This window comes from Vanellus vanellus (genome assembly GCF_965231255.1).
Source record: "Vanellus vanellus genome assembly, chromosome: 8".
In the NCBI taxonomy this organism is placed as follows: domain Eukaryota; kingdom Metazoa; phylum Chordata; class Aves; order Charadriiformes; family Charadriidae; genus Vanellus; species Vanellus vanellus.
This window is the reverse complement of record NC_138913.1, coordinates 18,437,637-18,459,345: the sequence shown is the minus strand read 5'-3', so window position 1 is coordinate 18,459,345 and position 21,709 is coordinate 18,437,637. Positions and strand designations below refer to the sequence as shown.

Sequence of the window (21,709 nt, the reverse complement as noted above, 5' to 3'; positions counted from 1 at the left end):
ACAGAATACCACATAGTAATTGTCCAAAAGGAACAAAAATGTTTAATTTGTTACTTCTGCTTAAAGCTATTCAAATATATAAATTACTACATTTGACAACAGTCAACAACAGAAAAATGCCTGTTGTTGTCACTCTGTCTGTAAACATAGCTTTATGATTGCAATTGATCTATGCTAGCTAAGAACTGTGATATATCCCAGAAGTGTAGGAGGCTAGAAAGTGGCTTGTCAGCAGCACATAAAAAAATGAAATACTTAAATAGAAAATAATACTGAGATTGTTCAGAGATAGCAAGATGTAAGGTCAGCTGATTCTTAGTAACAGCACAACATAAGCTTTTCTATTTTGTGCAAAAGAAGAATTTGGATTTATGTCAACTATTGCTGTTGCTTCATTTTCTTTTTTAGACTGTTGGAAAGACAAAGGTATACTTACACCTTTAAAATTTGCTTGTATGTATTCTGTTTAGTGTTAATGGGAGTCAGATTAGGCCATGCCTAAACCGTAAGAAGGCAACATACCTTGGAGAAAGACTTTCTTTGGTGCACATGCACAGCTCACAGAGTGTGAGAGCCAAACGAGTTCTGCCAGGCTGCTCTCCTCTCAACCAGGCTTGGAGGAGCAGGCAGCTGCTGCAGGTCTCCATATCTGTGCTCCTTCCCCTTTCCTCTTCCTCCACTTGATGCTCGAGGAGAAGGGTTACACAGAGGAACTCTTTCTCATGGTACAGAAAGGGGAGTGAAGCCACTTTGGGCTGCTGGGCCCTTCTTATGCCCCACTTCTGAGTGAAGTGTTGGTCTGCCTGAGGGGTGAAGGGGAGCTGTTTTCCTCCTTGGCAGCATCACTGGCTGCTTTCACCTCAGCAGTGAGAGCAATGAAGAAGACAGTCCATCCAAGTGTTTTTCTCATGGATATGCCGGCCTGCTGTAGGCACTGAGAAGTAAACCAACCAAGCCCTGGGCAAAATCCTGTCACTCATGAGTAATTTGCAAGAGTTGGTAATGCTATATATGTTGTTTCCTGCTGTTTAAGAACTGAAACTGCTTGACTAGAAAGGAACATTGGAACATTTTTTTCCTAGGCAGTCTGAAATACTCTTAAGGAAAGAATACCACATGCCATGGGTTGCAGAAGTGAGATTATCAGACTTCAGCAAAGCATCCAACCGCCACCACTTCAGTAACCTTGGAACAAGAGAAAAAAAAATAACCAAAACCAACCAACCAACCAAAAAAAAAAAAAACAAAAACAAAACAAAACAAAAAAAAAAACAAAACAAACAAAACAAAACAAAACAAAACAAAAACTTGCAACCTTTTTTCTACATTTTAAAGAAGTAAAAGTTTGCTGACAATTTTCTCTATGCCTTGCAATGTTTATATGTTATATTTATATGTTTAATGGGAATTGGTACACATACACCAGCAAAATTGCTATTTTTGAAGTATATAATTTGTATTGTGGCTTACACCCTGAAATCAGGACTGCAAGTGCAGATAAATCTTGTCCAATTTCTCACAAATATCAATGATGTCCATTCACATAGGTCTGACTCCAGCACCAGTTCCTCCATTTTCTTTGCATGCAATTGGTTTTATATGAAACATTATAATGAAAATGTAAAATCTTGGGTGCAGCCAAGATGGCCTTATAAAGAATTTCTTACTCTGAAGAATATTTTTATTGCACAAGGAGCTGATGGGACTGTGAATTCCAAATAGCTCAAATTATATATATGGAAATTAGTACCTTTAATTACAGTACTAGTCACAGAAAAGGTGATTATTTTTTTTAGTGGATGATCTGAAGTTGCCTTAAGAAAACACAATATCAATTAAAAAAAAAAAGAGAGAGAAAGAAAAAATGAATCAGTTTTCTCCAAACCTGTTACATTGTCTATAGATATTAAGACTGCCAGAGCACCAAATGGTCAAGTACAAATAAATTAATGTGTCTAAGTTGGGGGTATCTGCAATACAAATGATGGTTGTGCATCTGATTTTCAAAACCATTTAAAATAATCAATTTTAATTAAGATTTAGGGGGAATTCATAACCTAATCTTAAATTTGTTTCATGTAATCTAAAAAGATGCTTGTATTTATTGTTGTTCAGTAATGCATTTCTTTCTTTTAAAGGATTACAACAGGTTTAATTTAATCCATATTATTGTATTGTTACTGACAATACATTTGTCACAAATACTTCTTAAGGCACTTGTGTCAGAAATCTTCATTAATGCATATTTATATATATATATACGCACCTAAAACACTAATAAAGAAACAATAGTTAAATAAGCAATAGACAAAGTCCAAGATTAAAAGTAATCTACATGTGAGTATGGAACTTTGCTTCTCAGTTATATAGGCTGGAATAAAAAAGAAGGTTGTGAGAACTTTTGGACACAGTTGTCTTTTGCAATCAATACTGCTGTGTTCTTCAACTATTTGTTCCACATCCTGTAAGAACAGCTGAGTTTGTCATGAGATGAAAGAAACCATTTTTTGGTAGCAGAGTCCTAAGCTAAAAAGATACTCATTGCTTCAGTAGTAGGTGAACTTATTTATAAGAATTCCAGTGATCCAGAAACAGTAATTAAAGTATCCTCAGAGATGTTTAGTATTTCTAAGATGATCTATTACTGTGGATTGTGTAAAATAGTGAAAGAAGAGGGATGTCACTTACATGACGACAATTTCCTGACAAGAACAAATTTCTTTCCGTATCTTTTAAACAACTGGGAAAGCACATGATAGTTCCAAGACAGAATGCTGGAAAAAAGACCTCCCCTCCTTACAATAGATTGTATATCTTAAGTTGATATTAAATAGTTTTCATCAGATGATAAGTGGTATTTATCACGAAGGGGCTCTAGGGGCTCTAGCAAAGTTCTAACTTCCAGGCCTGTCAAGGGTGACAATGATGAAATAGTTCATGCTTCTGCATTATTTTTTTTTTTTGTCTAAAATGAATCAGTTCCTACTATTCAGTGCTTCTAATGCATAGGCTTAAGATTTGAAAACAAAATAACTGTCCAGTAAAACCTCATACACAATACCTTGTAAAAATAAACACAGATTAGCCTCGGGTAAAATTAGTATTTTTGAGCAAGCTTTAAGACAAAAGCAAATTGTCCGTTTTTCTAACAACGTTTTCTACCTGTCTCCAAGCCCAGTTTTTCTCTAAGCTTCATGATTTGAAGTACTGGGAAAACAGGTTTTGCTGACTATTTAAAGTGAGAGGCAGAGAAAGAATATATAGGAAGACTGTACTAAATATACTGGAGCACCTGGCTAAATGAAGTCAGGCTACTTCCTTCTTGGTCGAGGTAAGCATTTGTTGGTGCTTATGGAGCACTAACAGTATTGCTGCTCTTGAGTCCCGAGGCAGTAAACAATCTTAAGTAACCCAAATTAGAGATAAGGCTACTGCTTAAAATAAACATCCTCATGATACTCTACGAGTTTCTATATATGCCTAAAAAATTTATTACTATAATTAGCTAAGGAAAATAAGGTAAACGTGACTATACCTCAGTAACCAAATGCAATTTATTTCAGATAAATTTTTTCAAGGATATTTAATCTCCCCTTTTTAGCGGGAAATTGCAGAAGTTATGCACAGAGCTGTTGTGCACCTCCATAAACGCTTTCTCTTTCTTCATGTGAGGAAGGCTTTGAAGGAGGGAGTAAGGCAATCGGGATCCTTTGTTAGGATTGAGAGGAATTCTCAACGCTGTGGCCAAAACCGCACGGACGACGGTGGAGCGCGGGGCTGGATGGAGGGAACACTGCATTTCCTCATCTTGCTAAATTTACCGTGCGTGCACATAAACAGCTTGGCCGCTACGCGAGGCGTCCCACCCGCCTGCCTTAATCGAGCAGAAAGCGTTTGCCGTAAGAGAAGCCCGTGACAAACGACGTGGCGGTCGGCAGAGGCCGAGGGGGACCCAGCCCCCGTCCCACCCGCGAGCCTGCTCGCCGGTGACGGTCGGAGCAAAATGGCTGCTGCGCCCGCCGGCCGCGCGCTGCGGCGGGGCGGGCGGGCCGCGCGCCGCCGGGAAGATGGCACCTGTCCCCTCAGCCCGCGCAGCCTCCCGCTGAGCCGCCGCCGCGAAAGGAGACCCCCGAGAGCGGGGCTGAACCGCCAGGTAGCTCTAAAACAGTGAGTTGTCCGACATGCGAGCGTGAGGTTGCGTGAGGCAGGAGGAACCGCGCTGCGGGTTAACGCGCCTTCTCTCCTCGGCGAGAGGCTTCATGTCCTCCCGAGCGCGGGCACTGCCCGCGAGCAGGAAGCGCCGGCGAGCTGTCCGCAGCGGGCGGCTCGCCCAGCGCCTCGCCTCTCGGAGGCCGCGTTTTGAGACAGAGACATACACCGCCGTTAAGGTGTCGCGCCAGGAGGTTATACTGCCCGCAGTCGGTGCCCGAGCAGGAGAGGATGGCGCGGGCGGCTGCGAAGGCCTCTCTTTCCTGCCCCGCGGCGCTGAGGAGGGGACGGGCCGCGGCCGCGGCGCTCGGCGCGCGCCCAGCTCCACCCTGCGGGGGAAGGCTGTGAGGGAGCGGAGCAGGCCCGGGGGGCCGCGGCGGTGATTAAGGGCTGCGGCGGGGGCACGGGCAGGGGCACGGGCAGGGGGGTGCAGCCTCCGGGCGGCGGGAGGAACCGGACGTGCAGCGGGAGATGCGTTGGTTTTTTTTGTTTGTTTGTTTGGGTTTTTTTTATTACTATTTTAATTGTTTTTAGAGCCAGATCAGCGACAGAGCGCCCTGTTAGAGGGACCGGAGTGGCCTTGGGCTTTGCGAGCGAGAAACATCACTTAATGAGAAGCGTAAGCCTGCTCTGAGCGCTGATAAGGTCTTAAAGGCTGTTTTCCATGTGATGAGAAACCATCATGGGAAGTGTAAAGCAGGAAGTGAGAGAATGAGTTAGGGATGCTGATAATAGGGAAGAATTACCGCTCTGAAAGAATGGTTAATCTGGCGGCTGCAGAGATCTGCTCATACAAACATAATATTCTTATGCTAAATTCCACCCCCCCACCCATCCCCCAGCTGTCTGGACTAAAAGTTAGAGGAAACAGTGCGGGGCTGAAGAAAGTGATTTAAAGTCTGTAATGCTTATGAGGCTATAACAAATAGAAAAGGCAAGTATTCTACGTTAATAGGGAAGGACGCGAGCAGTGAGAGTCTAAAAGAGGAAAAATAAGAATGTATTTGTAGAAATAATGTGTGGCTATGTAGGCTGGAGCACTAAGCTACATGCCACTGCAAGCTATTCAACGTAATTAGACATCGTTAAAACTTCCCTGCGTGCCTGAGGTTGTAAGGAGACTGAAGGGACCCTGGTCGAAGCAGCCCTGCGTAGCCATACTGCTCGGACAGGACTGGGGAAGCGATTCCAGACCAAAAACTGAGGCACCATCACAAAAGTGGTGGCTGGACAGTGGGTTTCCAGGTGGGCAAGGACCAGGGTAGTAGAGCTGGGGGACAATGGGGGGTGGGGCGGGAGGGTGTACTTGTTTTTGTTTGTTTGCTGTTTTGTTTGTTGGTGATGCCTAGCCCTATTTCTGCTCTGGAACAAAATAGTGCCCTTTAGGAGAGTTAGATACAGATGAATGTTCCTTCTCAGTTGGGGAAGCAGGCCAGAAACAGAACAGAGATAGCCTTCAAAGTATGTTAATAGAGTGGAATGAAACTGAACACTATAAAATTATGGAGTGAATATGTTTCCCTAGTGTCATGTTGATAAGTACCAGAAAATAGTTGCATCCTTAAAATCCTGGTAGAAATGCGTGGAGTAAGAAAACAGAGGGAGAACTGTTATTACAGTTTATCAAGTATCTTGCTGTTTTGTATTTTGCCTGGGTACTAGCAACTGGCTCTAATGTTTGGGGTTTTTTTGTTGAAGCCATGGGCTTGTCCTTCAAATTTAGGCAACTGAAGTGAAATAAAAGAATCTCTTCTCATATGTAGTGGGGTACACTTGCTTGGCAGTGGATTTCAAAAGTTTAGCAAAAGTCCAATGTTCCTAGATTGCAACAGTCTCTTCGGTAGTAAAAAAAAAAAATTATATTTGTTATATTTGGTAGTCATCAGCCAGTAAAACTTCTTGTGATCTCTTTGTTTACTTCAAAATAATATTAATATAAAAATTAATGGTAGCTTCTTCCCTCTGCAGTGTCCATGTAGAGCTGGCTGCTTTGATATGTATAACTAACAGTGTCATCTGTGAGGCATAAGTAGTCAAATTTGTGTTTGGATGCATCAATCTCTAATCTTTCCATTAACTTTTGATATTACTTATTTTCCCTTAAGACTGTTGGCCTGGGGTGTTATTCTGTTGATGTCAGAAAAGGTAATGTTGTTTAATCAACCTACTAACCATTGCACTTAAGTTTCAGATTAATATTTAAATCTTAGTTCACAAAGTGATTAAACAACTTTTAAAGATAAGTTAAGTCTGTTACTCCTTTTGCAGAAAACTCCTAATCAAAAATTCTGCTGTTCAGAAGCTAAAGTTATCTATAGGTGCACTAAAGACTATGAAATTGTACTGCAAAGGTACTGTTCAGATTTTGGAGAAATTATCTATGTCTGGATTGAGAGTAAAAAGTATCAAAATAACACACATATTTGTGTCAAAAAAAGGATGGCTTAGGAGGCTGAAGACTTTTGTTGACCTTTTAATAATAGGTCAAATGGTATTTACATATGTTTTGGGCAACATTTGTAGATAATACTAGAATTTCTTCTATAATTTTGTAATAAAAATTGTACAGAAGACTAGTAACATTCCAAAGGGACTTTTCAGTGTTTTAATTGAAAATATTTAACCACAAAAATAATAATATATCTGAAAAGTTTGATCTCTGTGTACTTGGTCTCAGTAGAGCTCTGTTGGAAGCTGAAGAGCAGGTTTTACCTTTGTAATATGAACTGCAAATGGAATGTAAAATATTCTTAAAGTATTCCATTTATGCGTGTGCTAGAGCATTCTGATTTTATAGCATTTCAGACACATTTTTCACAAATGCAAGAAGCAAGACAGGTAAAATAAAAGGCAGTAGAGAATCATTATATACATGAATAAATGGACTATTTGAGGAATGCATAGGTTGAGACAGAGGAGCAAAAAGTGTTGGCTCTGAAAATCAATTTGCTCTGGAATTTTTCTGTATAACTCTCCGATGATATATATAGCAGATGGTTTAGCACACAGCAGAATAATTAAATTCCCAAATAGCAAATTATAGTTTCTACTATCTTTACACAAGGAATCTAGTTTGGTGTTTTACTGAGCATGGAATTGTCTATGTTGGAAGAGACCTTGAAGATCATTGAGTCCAACCATCAGCTTAACGCTGCCAAAACCACCACTAAACCATGTCCCTAAGTACCATGTCTACCCATTTTTTAAATACCTCCAGGGATGACAATTCCACCACTTCCCTGGGCAGCCTGTTCCAATGTTTGATAACCCTTTAGGTGAAGAAATTTGTTGTAATACCCATCCTAAACCTCCCCTGGCACAACTTCAGGCTGTTTGCTCTTATCCTGTCGCTTATTACTTGGGAGAAGAGACCAACCCCCACCTCACCACAACCTCCTTTCAAAAACTGGCAATCTATGTATGTGCAAGTAGAAATTGAAAATAATCACTTTTCTCCTTAGGGGGATAAATTTTGAAATAACTAGTTGAATAATAAGACTTCTACTAAAAACACTTGGGTTTGTAGGCCTTGCTTATAAATGCCTTAGTATAGAAGCAGCAGTCTGATATTTTTAGCAAACAGTATGTCAGATGATGTGTCTTTGAACTAAAACCAGCTGTCTCCAATAAAGAAACAGAAAAAACATAGGCAAGTTCCTATGGGGCAGTTCACGGGGAGGTAGAGTTGACATCATTTATTTCCTATACTCAGGAAATAACTCTATCAATAGCTCCTGTTGTGAAATGTTTTTGATGTCTGACAGTTGGTTTCTAATACCACATCACATGAGCAAGTCAGATGTAATCTCAGACATTGTCAATGAGAAAAAAGAATCAATTAAGGGATAGTGGCTGCTTCCTTGAAGAGAAGTGTTCTTGTCAGTATTTTTTCTGTGGAAGACTCGATATGCTAGAAACTATCTACAATTTTATGCAAGTTTTCAGATACTGAACCAGAGCAGATAACCATACCTAACTCCTATGAATTTCAGGTTATCATTCCAAATGAAGAAATATCTCTTATTTTAAGCCAAATAAGTGTAATAAACAAACACATGATAAACTATGATTTTAAGATTTAAAGGCACAAAACGATGCATCTAGATTTACAGCTGCTGTGAGTGACCAGATAATCAAAATAATATATGTCTATATTTCTGTCACAGTTATACTGATTAATTCATTTCTTGACATCCATGGCATAATATAAGCATCAGAGGTATTTTTTGTGAATCAAAATTTTGATTTTTCTGAATTATGTGCATTGAAAATTCTCAGCCATTAAACTGTATTAGATGTTACACCTGTGAGAGATGTGCCCAGGTAGAAGCAAGAAAACTTCCTACCCTGTTATGGACCTTGGATTATTATCTATCATTGATTTTTCAGGTAGGCAGCGATGAAGTCGCAACAAGAAATCTGAGGGCAATCAAGAGAGATTTCAGGGCCTTGGGACGACTGGTTAAGTGATCAGGAGCAAAAGTAGTGTTCTCCTCTATCCCTCCAGTTGCAGGGTATAACGAGGGAAGAAACAAGAAGATCAATACCTGGCTCTGAGCCTAGTGTCAGTGGCAGGACTTTGGGGTTTTTGATTATGGATTAGTTTACACGACACCAGGTCTGTGGGCAACAGATGGGGTACACCTGTCTCAAAGGAGGAAGAAGATTTTTGCACAGGAGTTGGCAGGGCTCATTGAAAGAGCTTTAAACTAGATTTGAAGGGGGAAGGGAATGAAACAAAGCTTGCTAGAGACAATCCTGGGGGTGGCACATCAATGTTTGTGGGACAGCGTGCTAGCGAGGTCCTTTAGTCTACCATCCCAGTGGAGGTAGGGGATGGAGTGCCATGCGATAGCGAAGACACAAGCGGTATTGGTGGGCTAAAACTCACGGAAGTGCCTGGGAATGGTCAGGTAGGAATTAGGGCTTCTCTCCCCCAAAAAGTGATGGGATCAATAGCACAACTGAAGTTCGTCTACACTGGTGCACGGAGCATGGGCAACAAACAGGAGGAGCTGGAAGCCATTGTGCAGCAGCAGAACTATGATATAGTTGCCATCACAGAAACATGGTGGGATGATAAGCATAACTGGAATGCTGCATTAGATGTCTATGAACTCTTCAGAAGGGATAGACCCGGAAGGAGAGGCAGTGGAGCGGCCCTCTATGTTAGGGAGTGTTTTGGTTGTCTTGAGCTTAATGATGGTGACAATAGGGTTGAGTGTTTAAGGGTAAGAATCAGGGGCAAGGCCAAGAAGGTGTCTTGGTGGGAGTCTCTTATAGACCACCCAACCAGTATCAAGAGGCAGATGAAATATTCTATAAGCAGCTGCGAGAAGTCTAACAATTACTGTCACTTGTTCTCATCAGGGATTTCAACTTACCAGATGTCTGCTGGAAATACAATACAGCAGAGAGGAAATGGTCTAGGAGGTTCCTGGAGTGTGTGGAAGATAACTTCCTGACACAGCTGGTGAGCAAGCCAACTAGGGAAGGCACCCTGCTGGACCTGTTGTTCACAAATAGAGGACTTGTGGGTGATGTGAAGGTTGGAGGCCATCTAGGGCATAGTGATTATGAAATGACAGTTTTCGTTTCTGAAGAGGTAGGAAGGGGGGTCAGCAGAACTGCCACTGTGAATTTTCGGAGGGCAGACTTTGACCTGTTTAGGAGACTGGTTGACAGAGTCCCATGGGAGGCAGTCTTGAAGGGCAAAGGAGTCAAGTAAGCCTGGACATTGTTCAAGAAGGAAATCTTTAAGGTGCAGGAGCTGGCTGTTCCTATGTGCTCTAAGGGGAAGAAGACTGACCTGGCTAAACCAAGAGCTTTGGCTGGAACTCAGGAAGGAAAGGAAGGTTTATAGCCTATGGAAGAAGGGGCAGGCCACTCAGGAGGACTACAAAGATGTCGTGAGCCTATGTAGGGAGAAAATTATAAGGGCCAAAGCCCAACTAGAACTTAATCTGGCTACTGCCACCAAAAACAATAAAAGATGAGTCTGTAAATACATTAACGACAAAAGGAGGGCTAAGGACAATCTCCGTCCTTTATTGGATACGAGGGAAAACGCAGTGACCAAGGACAAGGCTGAGGTACTTAATGCCTTCTTTGTCTCAGTCTTTAATAGTAAGACCAGTTGTTCTCTGGGTACCCAGCCCCCTGAGCTGGACAACAGGGATGGGGAGCAGGATGAAGCCCCCATAATCCAAGGCGAAATGGTGAGTGACCTGCTACACCACTTAGACGTGCAGAAGTCTATGGGGCTGGATGGGATCCACCCAAGGGTCCTGAGGGAGCTGGCAGAAGTGCTCGCCAAGCCACTTTCCATCATTTATCAGCAGTCCTGGCTTACTGGGGAGGTCCCAGTTGACTGGGAGATCGCAAATGTGATGCCCACCTACAAGAAGGGCCATAAGGAGGATCGAGGGAACTACAGTCAGTAGAACTACTGTCAGTCTGATGTCAGTGCTGGGGAAGGTTATGGAGCAGATCACCTTGAGTGCCATCACACAGCATGTAGAGGACAACCAGGCGATCAGGCCCTGTCAGCATGGGTTTATGAAAGGCAGGTCCTGCTTGACTAATCTGATCTCCTTCTATGACAAGGTGACCCGCTTAGTGGATGAGGGAGGGGCTGTGGATGTTGTCTACCTAGACTTTAGCAAAGCTTTTGACACCATTTCCCATGGCATTCTCCTGGAGAATACTCTTCACTGAGTGTAAAACTGGGTGGATGACCAGCCCAGAGTAGTGGTGAATGGAGTTAAACCCAGTTGGCAGCCGATCACAAGTGGTGTTCCCCTGGGCTCAGTATTGGGGCCTATTCTCTTTCATAACTTTATCAATGATCTGGACGAGGGGATCAAGTGCACCCTCAGTAAGTTTGCAGATGACACCAAGCTGGGCGGAGGTGTTGATCTGCTTGAGAGTAGGATGGCTCTACAGAGAGATCTGGACAGGCTGGATCGATGGGCCACAGCCAGTGGTATGAGGTTCAACAAGGCCAAGTGCTGGGTCCTGCACTTGGGTCACAACAACCCCATGCAGCGCTACAGGCTTAGGGAAGAGTGGCTGGAAAGCTGCCTGGCAGAAAAGGACCTGGGAGTGTTGGTTGACAGCCAGCTGAATATGAGCCAGCAGTGTGCCCAGGTGGCCAAAAAGGCCAACAGCATTGTAGCCTCTATCAGGAATAGCGTGGCCAGCAGGACTAGGGAAGCAGTTGTCTCCCTGGACTTGGCACTGGTGAGGCTGCACCTCAAATACTGTGTTGTGTTTTGGGCCCCTCACTATAGGAGGGGTATTGAGGTTCTGGAGCACATCCTGAGAAGAGCAATGAAGCTGGAGAGGGGTCTAGAGAACCAGTCTTACATGAGGCGCAGCTGCGGGAGCTGGGATTGTTTAGTCTGGAGAAAAGAAGGCTGAGGGGAGACATTGTCAGTCTCTACAACTACCTGAAAGGAGGTTCTAGCAAGGTGGGGGTCAGTCTCTCCTCCCAAGTAACAAGTGATAGGACAAGAGGAAACAGCCTCAAGTTGTGCCAGGGGAGGTTTAGATTGGATATTAGGAAAAATTTCTTCACTGAAAAGGTTATCAAGCATTGGAACAGGCTGCCCAGGGAAGTGGCTGAGTCACCATCCCTGGAGGTATTTAAAAGACGTGTAGATGTGGTGCTGAGGGACATGGTTTAGTGGTGGACTTGGCAGTGTTCAGTTAATGCTTGGACTTGATGGTCTTAAGGTCTCTTCCAACCAAAACAATTCTGTGATTCTAAGTTTTGGCCATTTGCATGGACAATGCCTTCCTGATAGAAACAGTGGCCATGCTGCAGGGTACAAATTTTACTTCCAAGCTTCATCCATAATGTACCAAACTACCGTCTTTTTCATAGTACATTGTGTTTGTCTTCACAGTAGGGTAGTTGTTGTTTTTTGTATAATTTGATTTGCAGTGAAATAGTCTGTGGATTTGTGATACAGTGTAACTAGATTAGCTAGAACAAGGGTGTATGGCCCATATTACTTACTTTGTGGTAAAGGCCCTATTTTCAAGAAAGGATTTCTTCTCAATAGCTTGGGTAAGAGAGCCAATGTGTTCTAAATGGCCATTGCTGTTTGCCTAGTGAATATGGGTCACACCTGTATTTCACCATTTGGATCAAACCCATCTTAATAAATATATTGGCATTCTTAATGTAAACTGAGGGTAAGGGTCACCATAAACATTTTCAAGCTTAACATTTAAGTTTGGAGCAGTAGATGGAATGTTCAGAAGGTATTCCTAATTTATTAGAGTACTACAGTGTGGTACTATTTTAACCTATCTTACAAAGTATCTGTAGTTGGTCATTTTCTTTAAGGTGTGTTTTAATTCCACAAGTTGAAAGAAAAGTATCTTTAATAAACATGCAGATTTTTTTTTACTGTAGAGATTGGTAAGTGTCAGCAGGACAACTATTTCTTCATGACTTGTGTCATGGTTTAACCCCAGCCAGCAGCTAGGATCACACAGCCACTCACTCACTCCCCCGAGTTTGGATGGGGGAGACAACCAGAAGAGTGAAAGTCAGAAAAAACTCATGGGTTGAGATAAAGACAGTTTAATAGGTAAAGCAAAAGCCATGCACGCAAGCAAAGCAAATCAAGGAATTCATTTACTACTTCCCATGGGCAGGCAGGTGTTCAGCCATCTCCAGGAAAGCGGAGCTCTATCACTCATAACGGTTACTTGGGAAGACAAACGCTGTAACTCCAAGCATCCATCCCTTCCTCCTTCTCCCCCCAGCTTTATATACCGAGCACAACGTCAGATGGTATGAAATAGCCCTTTGGTCAGTTGGGGTCAGCTGTCCTGGTTGTGTCTCCTCCCAACTTCTTGTGCCCTCCCAGCCTGCTAGCTGGCAGGGCGGTATGAGGAGCAAAAAAGGCCTTGAATGCTTAGCAACAACCAAAAACATCTGTGTGCTGTCACACTATTCAATCCAAAACACAGCACTACACCAGCTGCTAGCAAAAAAGTTAACTCCATCCCAGCTGAAACCACGACAACTTGAAGTCAGAAATGGGCAGTAGCAGTGTCCTGGTTTGAGCAACATGGGATTAATTTCTCTGTCAGTAATTTTACTTTTCAGTAAGGTCTCTTCTAACGCTAGGGAAAACTGCATTTTTAGAAGACTCCAGCATCTGAATTTCTGAAAATGCTTACTTTATAGCCAGCTATGGTATGTGGGTTTCAAGGTCTCAGTGTGGGGGTGAGGAGGAGCAAGACCCGGGCACTTGACCCAAGCTGGCCAACAGGATTATTTCATACCACCAATATCACATTCAATATAAATTAGGAAGTTTGCTGAGGAGCTTTTCCTCTCCCTTGATGGCGGCGATCCTGAGAACTTCTTGCTGTGGTGCCGGATGCCCGAGGCCTTCCCTTGCTCCCGAAGCCATAGTGCTCGCAGTGTCCCACATTTGCTGCCCATTGCTGGGAGTGCACAGCTTGTACTGATAAAACTGGCTGAGTATAATCCTTGTATATTTTATATTGCTATTGGGATCAATATTGGTTCTTTAGTGTTATTAGTGTTAATCGTCCAGTCTTATTCTATTAAATCTGTTTATATTTCAACCCCTGGGTTTCCTTGTTTTTTCTGAGTCCCTTTCCGGGGTGGGGAGGGGTCATCAGGTGATAGAATAATTGTCTAAACGACAATAAATTGTTGTGGGTTTCTCAAGCCATAACAAGTAGTTAAAAACACTACTCAGAGGTGGAGAAAAAAACAAACCTCATTATTAGGTACAGATCTGAATTTGAACAAAGCAAAACCAAAAATCAGTCAGAGATTTTCTCCACATACATACTGTCAAATTCATCTATTTTTTTCAGTCTGTTTTTCATTCATGTTTTGCATCTTTTTAAATAAACCAGTGTATTCATACAGTAACAGCCTAGCTAATATAAATACTTTTTGTCAGCATTAAACCTCATTATTATAAATGAGCAGTTATGTAATGGTATTTACTATTGCAATTGAATCTTATTATTTGGTAGAAATTAAGAACACACTATCAAATTATAAAGTGTGAACACTATAAATCTAAACTATAACTGAAGAAAAAAATTCTATTACTCTCTACTTGTTTTACTCACTGAATTTATAAATTAAGTTACTTATAAATTTTCAGTAATTTTAAATTAAGTGTAAACTATTTATCTAATAAAATGTTATTGCTATTTTTAAAATAATATTGTTTGCCTAAATAGTGTTATATGTACTCTGCTACTGTTTACAAAATTGTGTTCCTTCTGCATTGATTTGTTTATAAAGCCTTATCCTGTAACTGAAACTTCATTGCATGGGATCTCTGATCCCTGTTTTAAATATCAGCTTAATAAGGGGAGCAAATGCAGTTGTCTTGTAAAGCCATTGTCTGACAAACAGCCCCTGAAAACAAAGTCCTCAGTATCCACAGAACCACAGCAATTCAGCCTTCCCCATAATGTCTACCAAATATCTCAACTGTATGCTGGGGAAATTCCCTCAAGGGTTCGGTGGGTCAATCAGTGTGAACCTGAGCAGATGCACCCGCAGGCACAGCAGAAAGCAGGCGGCTGTGGTCCCCAGTGAAAGGCACTGGGGGGGCGACAGACCACAGAGAAGGTCCTCTGCCTCCTGCTGAGGAGCTGCTGGTGTTCCTGCATCCTTGATCTGCTCATAGATTACCTTCAGTATTGCTGGCACCAGTGAACCTAAGATGACTTCAATTTGAAATGCTATGACAAAATTTTACTCATTCTTAAAATTTGAAAGTTAATAAACTAAAAATACATACAAAATAAATATAAAACTATAAACTTGATCTGTAACTGAAATGGATGAAAAATGCCTTCCAAATATATTTACATTCTTTTTTTTTCTTGTAGATGACAGTCATGTCCCATTCAAAGGATCTCAAGGATGACTTCCACAGTGATACTGTCCTTTCCATTTTAAATGAGCAGCGCATTCGGGGTATTTTATGTGATGTCACCATAATTGTGGAAGATACTAAATTTAAAGCCCATAGCAATGTGCTGGCAGCTTCAAGCCTTTACTTTAAAAACATTTTTTGGAGTCGTACTATCTGTATTTCAGGTCATGTACTGGAGTTAGATGATCTCAAAGCTGAAGTATTTACAGAAATACTGAATTACATCTACAGTTCCACAGTAGTTGTTAAGAGGCAGGAGACTGTAACGGACCTTGCAGCTGCAGGGAAAAAACTGGGAATATCATTTCTAGAAGATCTTACAGATGTTAACTTTTCAAGTTCCCCCTGCCCCTATGGATACTGTATTAACGATAAAGGGGCTGTCAAAGAGGAAAAACATGAAAAGAGACATGAAGACTCTGCTGTGACAAATGGACCACGAATTACAAATGCATTCTCAATTTTTGAAACAGAAAACAGTTTGTTTTCTCCACTTGATTTGAGGGCAAGCTTTAAAAAGGTATCTGAGACGATACCAGCCCCCAGTGTCAGCCTTGACAGAAGTGACGTTTGCAAAGATGCCGAGCCAGCCAGTACACTGGCCGAACACTCCTATGCAGTTTCTTCTGGGGGAGATAATTTTCAAGGAACACCTTTTCTTGAACAGGACAGCAGCCCTTCATACAAGATGGGTGAAGACCACTATGAAAATCTCCAAGCCACACCACTTGTTCAGCCAGGAAAACAAGCGTGTAGTACTCCTAAGACAGCCTTTAAGCCCCAGGGTACTGGTTTGGCTGTAGCAAAAGTACCAGCCTCTACAGTAACCACTACAGAAGCCCAACATGAAGCAGTTACTGATCAGACAATTGTTTCCTTTCCAAAACCTCAAAATAAAACAGGAGATTTCCCTTTATCCAGAGAAGAGGAAAACAGTTCTGCTAATGTCTCTGGGTCTGTGGCAACTGTCGTTCCACCTGTTTACAATTGTAACTGTTGTGCAAAATCTTTCAATGACAGGGCGTTACTCAGTACTCACCTTCAGCTCCATTCAGAGCATCAGGAAACTTTCATATGCAAATACTGCAGCAAACAATTTGCAAACTTAAATATACTGGAAAGTCATGAACAAGTCTGCATGAGATCAAGTAGCTTATCGGTTCACAATGGAAACGAACAAAATTTTGCAGATAACTATACTGCTACGGACGGAAGGAATGGAAGTTCATATGCAAACACAGAGCCTCTACTGCCTGAAAACAGCATCACTGATTATTCTAATGCAAACTGCACTTTACCAGAAACGGATCATTTGGTTAAAGTCGTCGATGGGCAGATATTATATACTTGCATCGTTTGCAAGCGTAGTTATGTAACATTGTCTAGCCTTCGAAGACATGCAAATGTGCATTCATGGAGAAGAACATATCCTTGTCACTACTGCAATAAAGTATTTGCATTAGCTGAGTATCGCACGAGACATGAGATCTGGCACACTGGAGAAAGACGGTATCAGTGCATTTTCTGTCTGGAGACTTTTATGACTTACTATATACTAAAAAATCATCAGAAGTCTTTCCATGCAATTGACCATCGTCTCTCAGTAAACAAAAAGACAGCCAATGGAGGCTTAAAACCAAGTATGTACCCATACAAACTTTATCGACTTTTACCTATGAAATGCAGGCGACTACCTTATAAGTCCTACCGGAATTCTTCATATGAAAATGTTCCAACAAGTAGCCAGGTTAATGAAACTGTTTCTGCTAACTGTTTCATTCCGAGCTCTCTTAGCTCTGAGCTACCACCACTGAATTTTCAAAGTAATATAATAACAAACAACAGAACTCTTGCCTTGGATACATCTTCATGTAATGATACGGCATCTTCCACAAATACTCAGAATTCTTCCTCTTGGGGAGTAGGGATATTAAATTCTGACCTGCAAAGGGACTTTTTCACCACTGAAAAAAGAGTTTCCACTGCTGCAAATGGCTCTGGTTCTCAGGAGTGTGATTCCTCAGTTGTGTCTTTACCTAATGTGAATGAAAATTCAACCTCTGTCATCAGTTATAGCAGTTCTGCACCCTCTGTTATAATGCACAGTAGCAGAGTTTCATCTGTAATAATGCACAGTAAAACAGTCGCTTCTGTAGAAAACAGTAAGACAGAATCTTCAAATAATCTACCTACTCAGTCCATAAGTGATGATTGTAAATATGGGTCAGATAATTATGGGAAGTGCATTACAAAATCAAAACCTATTAAGGAGAAAAAGAAAACGCTGCTGTACAACAGAGCAGAAGCAACCGAGGATATGCAGCATGTCACAGGATCTGGAGGTTCATCAAGCAAAACAACAAATACTGTCCAAGAATCGAGTAAAACTGAAACATACATTGCAAAGCCTGCCTTACCTGGAACATCTACTGACAGCAATGTTGCACCTCTTTGTCAAATAACAGTAAAAATTGGTAACGAGGCTATTGTAAAAAGACATATATTAGGATCTAAGCTGTTCTGTAAAAGGGGTCGAAAATCTAAACATGAGTCCAAACAGGACAATCTAATTGAGGAATCAGAAATGGAGGTAAAAGAAAGAAGCCCGTCTAGGCTCTATAGCTCAGAAAGCCTTGAGCTGACAGAAATGTGTGATGACGTAAGTGACCAGGATTCCAGTGATAAACCCTGGAGGCCCTATTATAATTACAAACCAAAAAAGAAATCCAAACAGCTAAGAAAAATGAAAAAGACCAAATGGAGGAAAAAGCATGGAAGCAAGAACACCGTTACGGAGAGCCACAACACATGCAGTCGAGAGTATGCACTTAGGAATGCTCCTGAAGAAAAAGCAGTCAGTCAAGAAGAGAACACAGAAATGCCCAGTCTTCGTTGTGAGCTCTGTGAAAGGGATCAATCTTCCACTGCAGAAACGCAAGAACACGTACACTGGCATGTAGCTACTTCAAAGCCTTACATTTGTGAATTATGCCAAAAACAATTTCAAAGTCCATCCACTTTAAAAATGCATATGAGGTGTCACACTGGGGAAAAGCCCTACACTTGCAAAACCTGTGGTAAGTGTTTCTCAGTTCCTGGAAATTTACAGAAACATGAACGTATTCACCTGGGTGTCAAAGACTTTGTCTGCCAATACTGTAATAAGGCGTTCACTTTAAATGAAACACTCAAAATACATGAAAGAATTCATACTGGAGAAAAACGCTACCACTGTCAGTTCTGCTTTCAGAGCTTCTTGTATCTGTCTACCAAAAGGAACCATGAGCAAAGACATGTACGTGAGCATAATGGAAAAGGATACGCTTGCTTTCAGTGCCCCAAAATTTGCAAGACAGCAGCTGCTCTGGGAATGCACCAGAAGAAACATCTATTCAAAACTCGAGGTCCACGAGATAGAAAAGAACAGTTTTGCAATGAAAGCACTAAACTTTTGGAAAATCCACATTTCCTTGTCTCAGAAGGAAGTGAAGTAAAAAATACGCAAAATGTAACTCCAGAAGTTATACTCTGAGTGACAGTTGTGCAAAAGAGAAGAAAAATCCCAAACTATATATTGGAGAAAATATAGATGCAGTGAATGGGGAAACATCTCCACTCAAATTAGTATCATTTACTGAGATCAAATTTCTTCATCTGTACATGTGTCAATATATGCAAAAGAAGGAAAAATAACACAGAAAAGAAAAACTAGTGTTTGCAATAATACAAACTTAATGTGAAAGACCCAAAATACTTTTGCCACAGAAGTAGACTTCTAACATATATAGAGAGAGAAAGAAAAAAGGAAAAACATATGACCAACCAAACCCCTTCTACTTAGCATTACAGGAAACTAGTCACTGAACTATTTTACAGTACTGTTTTTGAGTCAGAATCATTCTAGTCAAAATAAATACGTAGGTTCACAGTGTACTCTGTAGAAGGAATTTTTGCTGCAGAAACCATATATTGCGTTTTTTAACAAAAAGTAATGTGTTTATAAACAAGATAATTGTAATTTAGTGTATTCTAAAGTGAAAGTGGGGAAATGTTTCATGAACTTGGGTATGCTGAAGTACAGTTGAGTTCTGGTGTGCTTTTCTGTAACTCAACATTTACAAAACATATTCAGGAGTTTAAACCTCTTTTCCTTTCCATATTCAGTTTTGTAGTTACCATAATAACCGTTAAGTCTGAGTGCTTGTGTGGAAAGTATTCCAGATTTATGATATCTCTGAGACATTTAATAAAGATTCAGTGGAACTCACAATAGCCAGTCTTCCAAACTGCATAAATCCCGATATCAATGGCCTGGTAGAGCTATTAAGGTGCATTTGTCTAAAGAAAATTGTTCTCATGAAGCAGCCTAGCCTGTATATAAACGTCCACCTCCTGGTGGGTCTGCAATTTCTGTCTTTTAGAAACACCATTGTTCTCAGCAGAAGAAGAGGAGATTTAGATGGAGTCTTCCTCCTCATCCTGGAATAATGCCTGGACAACAAAGGACAGAGCAACTCCCCATAAATACTTTAATTTTGGGAGGAGTAGGTAAATACTCAGATTCTTGCTTCCACGTATATCCTTGAGGCAGTCCCTATGTATACACAGGGATAGGGCCAGTTTGTGGGGTTCCCTGTCATCCCCATGCCTTAAATACAGCATCTGACCTTTGTATGTCCCTTCTGAGTGATCCCCCTAACCATGCCAGCATCTCGCCCCGGGCAAGCTTCATCGCAGTGTCCCCTGGCCCAGCACAGTGGGCCCATAGCAGAGAGGTGCCTGGAACATACTGCTGGGGGAAGAAGTGTTGGTCTTTCTGCCTCCCTCGTCCTGCCACTCCAAAGGGTTGTGGTGAGCCCCACGGCTTCACAGTTTGCTCAGAAATGGGAGAACAGGCTTCTGAAAGACATCACCAAAATGTTACAATTAATATTATTTTGTGAAAATGTGATTAATTCTAACTGAGATTAAGAGATTTTTAAAAAATCAAAGAGGGTGTATGTGTACAAGTTGCATTTATATGATAGGGCTCCGTTGTACTGTATCTGCATTTGCAATTAGTTGTGTAGGTTCATCTCTATGAAGTGATAAAAAATTAAGTCAGGACGAAGGTTAGTGAACCTCAACTTCATTCTATGTGCAAATGTGGTACACTGTTTACTGACTTCGTCTTCTTGAATACTTTAAAAGAAACTATAGCTTGGGTACAATAAAAGTACAATTGAAATGATAACACAGTATTGATTGAAGTAATAATATAGTCCACTTATTTATTCTATCATTGGTAAATGCTATGAACCCCTTGAGAAATTTTGGTTTCATGGCAGCTTTGGTTCCATTTAAATAAGGATAATAGAAGAATAAACACAGGAAAGTACAATGATGTTTCAAAGAAAGTACACAAAGATAACTTCTAAGTGGACTTGTATGATGATAATTATAGACCAAAGCAAATAAGGTAGAATATTTATAAATATAAAGATAATTTTACAAATATTTTATATAACTGTATAGTTCATAAGAAAAATATTGATAGCTTGTGTTAGGTTTGGGGGGGTTTGTATATTTTGATAAAAACACAATGACTTTGTAACTCTGTATATTCTCTACAGTTTATAGCAAAGCAGTTTTAAGATGGCAATGTCATGTTTATAGTTCAATTGTGGCACTTTTACTACAAGTTACACGTTGCAGTAATGAGTCAAGTATTAATGACCAAATTAGAATTAAAGTAAGTGTAAGAGAAGGTAAATACTATACGTTGTCAAAGACTGTAATTTGCTACATAATCGCATCTGTATTTTTGTTTAGAAGAAAATATTAAATGCAGATGTTAAGGATTGATAGAGTCTAATTTTATTTTTAGAAAGAGTGATTATAACTCTGTTTTTGCTTAATTAAAATAACATCTTCCTATTTTTCTCTAAGTCTCTCCATTTTTTAAGTTATGTTAATACTTACGTAATCTGTAAGATCCAGAGATATGTATCTTCTAATAGTTATTTTGTTAGAAGATTAAGCAACACGGTTACCAAACGTTCCCTCCATTAAGGTCAGAACAGTGAATTGAGAACACGCCAGAGCTCAAGGGAAGTGATGGTGTCTCCTGGCATCGTACTATTAAGGGTGAACACAATGCTAAGGTGAACGGAATCTACCTGCTCAGTATCTTAAAGGACTTGGAAGACAGGTGAACTGTGTTTAATGCTTTGCGACATCTTAAACGTGTTTTCATGAGGACCTGAAACTTTAGAAATTATTTTCTTTTCAATTGTGATAGTAACCTTGCAGTATAGATTGTGTATGTTACACACTGTACTTCAGATCTTCTGGGACTCCTGTCAAGAAACAGTTCAGAATGCAAATATATAATTGCATAAGGAAATATGAAGATACAGACAAAATAGAAGATTACGCATATTCAAAGTACTTCCCCCTTCAGCTAGGTGTCACTAGTCTGTAACTTCAACTAAAAATTACATTTAAGCTAAATTATGCAGGTCATTTTGGGATGGTCATCAGGAGACATGTATAACTAAACT

At 40.8% G+C, this 21,709-nt stretch overlaps 1 protein-coding gene across 1 annotated transcript; it reads left to right on the top strand.

The window, feature by feature from the left end:
* Positions 1–4,079: 4,079 nt before the first annotated feature.
* Positions 4,080–21,081, top strand: ZBTB38 (zinc finger and BTB domain containing 38). Its single transcript, XM_082487090.1, has 2 exons — positions 4,080–4,153; positions 15,121–21,081. The coding sequence occupies exon 2, from the start codon at positions 15,121–15,123 to the stop codon at positions 18,697–18,699; it is 3,579 nt and encodes a 1,192-aa protein (XP_082343216.1). The 5' UTR covers positions 4,080–4,153; the 3' UTR covers positions 18,700–21,081.
* Positions 21,082–21,709: the final 628 nt, after the last annotated feature.